At 32.8% G+C, this 5,052-nt stretch overlaps 1 protein-coding gene across 1 annotated transcript; it reads right to left on the reverse strand.

Moving 5' to 3' along the window:
• Nucleotides 1-663: 663 nt before the first annotated feature.
• LOC146944335 (small ribosomal subunit protein uS11) lies at nucleotides 664-3,522 on the reverse strand. The gene is made up of 6 exons (XM_085742726.1): nucleotides 3,448-3,522; nucleotides 3,237-3,359; nucleotides 3,102-3,147; nucleotides 2,258-2,343; nucleotides 1,896-2,025; nucleotides 664-900 (listed from the first exon to the last, which is right to left on the reverse strand). Exons 1-6 carry the CDS (start codon nucleotides 3,448-3,450, stop codon nucleotides 833-835), a joined length of 456 nt encoding a protein of 151 aa, XP_085598852.1. The 5' UTR covers nucleotides 3,451-3,522; the 3' UTR covers nucleotides 664-832.
• Nucleotides 3,523-5,052: the final 1,530 nt, after the last annotated feature.

Genomic DNA, 5,052 nt, shown 5'->3' on the forward strand with positions numbered 1-5,052 from the left:
GATGTTTTTTGGTCAATTGTATTTGTAAGACATAGGTTATAAGCTAAAAATCATCTTTTAACAGAGAGGCAAAGACCCCTAGTTGCGGTAGTTTAATTTCCTGACCCGCATCTCAATAAGACTTTTGCCTTCTTCAACCCCACCAAAAACATCAATTGTCTTACTCAACAAACAATTTCGCAACTTCACCACCAAGCTTGACATTCCACAACATAGTTTGAGGAGTTTAATGGACAATAAAACGCAAGGGTATTTCCTACCTCAATGCAATCGTGATGTTCACAAATACTTTAGAATTTGTATATACATAAAAAATTTGGAAGGAAGGGAAAAGGAGAGCTTTGGAAAAGATGTAGTGGCAAGTGGAAGAAATAGAAGATCCTGAGAGGGTTTTGGAAATTTTGTATTCATAATAATACAAAGCTGAACATATTAATGCAAACACGTAATTCATTCAACAGCTAAAGTATTACCGTTGAGATATTAGTTTCAACATAAACGAAACTATGTTAAACTTCATTATATCTGATTCGTTTTAACAATATGTTCTGTATTTTGATCATGCTAAAATAGACCAAAAGCACGAAGCTGAACACAAGTCTAAAAATCTGGCCAGTTCTCAGACAAACACTGAAGTAAACAATAAAGCTAATTCGGACAACATAGCAAGCAACATTCAAAATTTTCAGTAGTCTTTCTAAAATAACACAAGAAATACTTTATGTTTAGGTGTTGAATCAAACATGGCTAAATTTCAAATTTCAAAATGCCACAATTCTGTTTGGCATGGAAAGTAAAAGAACAACTCCAGCTTCCATACACCATAAGGTATCTAAAGCCTTCTACCCCTTCTACCACTCTTTCTACGGGTGCTATCGGAAGGAATGGGAGTGACATCCTCTGCAATAGCAACATAAAAATGAAATCAATTAGAAAATAACATACAACAAAATGTAGAAATAATAATGATGATTGACTAAAATAATACAATTTCATGCTAACAGTTACATGGAAACTGGTTAGAATAATTAATTTCACTGAGAGGAAGATAAGGTCAGGGTTTACTTAAAAAGACAAACATCATCTTTATAATTGAAAAAATTCCTAGTCTGGAAATGTGACAACCCTTTCGTGGATTAGACTGAAACGGTGATTACAGGAATTAGCAAGCAAACACAGGGAAAGCAATGAAAGAATGCAAAATTATTTTGTTGCATCAACCACATGAGTTCTTTTTGGACTGGACAATATTACGCAAATATAAAATACCTACAGCAACCACCACCAGAAAATCCAAATGTCTTGGGACTGAGGATAGACACTTCATCTCTATGGTTTGTGCATTATTTTTCTTTGATTTATCATTATTTCCTTGTGCAACATATTTTCCTAGATATCCCTGATTCTCTTTTAACTATTACCATATCGTACTCAGTTCATCAACGGTGAACCTTATTTACGGCAATTCGACCGTTGTTCAATACAGTACAGATGCCAAATAACTTAAAATAAGAGCATACACAAACCATATGTACTATAGTGAATATTAATATCCATGTTTCTCTTAACTATAACTACTGGAATATCTTACATGACTCAATTAGTCAACCTTACAGTTATTCTATACAATACGCACGCCAAATAATTCTTTACAATACGCACGCCAAATAACTCAAATAACTTGAAATAAGTATATTCCCTCTCTTCTGGTAAAATAGAGGCTATATAGTTTTCTGTTCGATAATTGTATTTAATCTGATGGTGTCTAGTATTATATGATCGATCGTACAGAGTAACATTCCTAACTTTCACATCGTAAATATCAGAGAGCAGGTAAACCTTAAACTATCTTCTGTGGGTTAGCAAAAAGATAGAATTTCAGTAAATGCAAATACCTATACGACCAATTTTCATTCCAGAACGAGCAAGGGCACGAAGAGCAGCTTGAGCACCAGGGCCAGGTGTTTTGGTCTTGTTTCCACCAGTGGCACGGAGCTTAATGTGAAGTGCGGTAATACCGAGCTCCTGCTCCAAAATATTTTGAATCAGTACAAAAAACTTGACAGCTCCCCATATAAAAAAAATAATGCTACTTGCTAAACAAATGCCAAAACAAAACAAAAACATTCAAACTGAAGCACAGAAACAGCCATTAAACAGTGTAAACACAGTTCAATTTTCACCCAAAAACGCATTTTGGTTTGCAAGTTATCAGTGTAAATAGAAAGCATTATATATCAATGAGAAATCTACCGACCTTGCATCTAGTAGCAACATCCTGTGCTGCAAGCATAGCGGCATAGGGAGATGACTCATCTCTGTCAGCCTTAACTTTCATCCCACCTAAAATTTGGAAAAAAACAAATTAAAAATATGAGAAAACCACATCCAGTAATTAAAACATGCAATTCCAAACCAAACAATATCAACAGCAACATGAATGTATCTTAGGTTAATCAAATTAATTCCATCTAAATTAAAAACTTATAACATAATATTATCTTAGTGTTGATCAAATTAATTCCATCTAAATTAACTTATCAAATCACTCGTAAACAGTTTTTGTCAAAACACTCTTAGGAATTGAGTATACCCATATTTGTTACAGAGTATACCCATATTTGTTACAAGATTGAAAAATAATTATTCCCGGGTATAAAGGTTCTTGTGAATGAAATAACTTCTCACAACACCCAACATTCCCATTAAATTTTGTATAATTTTATTAAAAGAAAATAAATTCCAGTTTTCCTACGAAAATTCAAGAGTGTGGCAAAGAATTTTTTTTAAAATACCCTGGATTCAAACTACTGTCTTTATATTCTAGTGTATATTGTTCCTAGGAATAATTTGAGTCAGTTAAACAAACGCCACTAAGATAAAAATCCTAACACAAACCAGAGTATAGAATAATCATGCTATAACTCTCTATAATTGTTCTTGGTCTAATACAAATAACCAAATTTTTAAGGTTTTTAAAAAAAAAATACCTTAAATATGTAATTTTTTAACTACATTAAACCTTAAAATATGATAGTAACTAAAATTAATAACTAACAAACAGCTGAAAAATGATATATGAAGAAAAAACTCATACATACCAGTGATACGGACAAGGGTTTCCCTGCCGGATAAATCAGTAACATGCTGTAACAAAAAAAAATTCAAATCATCAAAATCAAACTTCAAAAAACAATAATTCAAACTAAAAATAAGAAACAGAGTCATATACTAACAATGAAGGTGTCGTTAAACGAAGCAAAAATGCGAGCAACGCCGAAAACATGTTCACCATCCTTAACAGCTGGACCCAATGTTACTGTCTCTTCCTTTGGCTCCCTAACCTTTCTCTTTGACGACTATCACAAAAAAAAAAAAACATCATCAATTAAATCGAACAAGTGTTGCTTTAAATCAATTAGAGAATCGATGTACGTATGAAGATACCATGGTTGAAAATGCGGTTCCGAGATTTGAAGAAATTAGGGTTTTGGATACTGATGCTGCTGCTGGAACCTTGTCAAAAGAGAAATGGTGGCAGTGTTTGCTTTTTTATATATGACGACATTGAAACCCTAGTTTGTAACGAGCTTAGTGGGCCTTGTTTTGTTTTCGGGTATGAAGCTCACATTTTGGATGATATTTGCACCCTCCGTTTTACTCAAAAAAGTTACAAATTATATGATCAATGATCTCACGATTTTGTGAATAATTTTAAAAAATATATATACTATTAGATAGGTATACACACTTTGAGGAAAAATTTGTGAAAAAATTATATGGGGTATGTTGAAAAGAAAAAAAAAAAACTTCAAATACTTTAAATTTTGCTTGAATCCTACAAGGTTATAGAGAGGATCATAGTGCTCAACATGTTATTAAACAACTTCACACATCTCACATTGCTATTTGCAAGAGAAATTAACATTGCAATAACCTTTTTACTTTTGAAACCTATATAGCAATATAAATGGTTTAAAAACTTACACTTTTATTTATAATCTTATACTTACTCTTGATTTAATACTAACTTTAACATTTATGTAATTGTGAGAACCAAACTAGCATGTGTTATCTTCACCAAGCCCCTCCAACAACCATCGTCACTCATCCAATCAACTAACATGGCTTAATTTATTAGATCATCCGTCCTATGCATACATCTAAACAATCAGTTAGGAGAAAACAAAACCTTCAAATTACCGAACCAATAATATAATGTTTCAAATTACAATATGTTAATCTTATCGTAATATCTTACCTTATCTTAATTTTATCTTATCTTAATATTAATATTATCTTATCTTAATCTTAATAAATATAAAAGTAAGATAGTCCTTCAAACCATAACTGACTTAACCCAAATGTCCGATTCACTTAGGGGCAAAAATACAGTAAATCGCATGCATAAAAATAGGCTATGAAAGCTGCTCAAAACTCACCACCACATAATCAACCGATTACATCCAACATGTTTCCACACCTCACGAAACAAGTAACACTCCCCCGCTATCTCTTCTTCCCAGTAGAAACAAGGTTCCTTATTATACCAACCCATTGTGCATTCTGCTTAACAAGATTATGTTGTTTCCACCCCCACGATCACTAATTTATACGTTATTTTTCCATCATCTCTTACTCTTATTGTTTTGTATTCCTTGTTTTTTGTAAGAGAGTTGTTGCAACACAATAGATCGCTAAAGAGGGCAGTTCAAGTGACAACATCTCTTAGAAGGCTTCTGACTTTCGGGACATGGCATACGGTAGGTTTATTTAAGGTTTCTTTAACAAATAAAGGTAGTGTTTGTTCATATAAATAATTGTTGTGGGACTTGATTTGTTGGTTTTGTCGTTAACCGATTTTCAAATGGAGAGTTTTGACTTATTTATATGTTTAGTCCTTGCAAATAGGGGTCGTTTAAGTTTTGGACCCTCTCTTTGCTAATCCTTCCAATTTTGCCCTGCAGATATTAATCACTTTAGTTTTGGTCATGTAACTCATTTAATCTGTGACATGTCATGGTTTAGCTTAGGTGGCATGGATGAATTGGC

The sequence above is a fragment of the Medicago sativa genome, chromosome 2, assembly GCF_051527215.1.
Source record: "Medicago sativa cultivar Bolivia chromosome 2, Bolivia_mono, whole genome shotgun sequence".
Taxonomy (NCBI): Eukaryota; Viridiplantae; Streptophyta; class Magnoliopsida; order Fabales; family Fabaceae; genus Medicago; species Medicago sativa.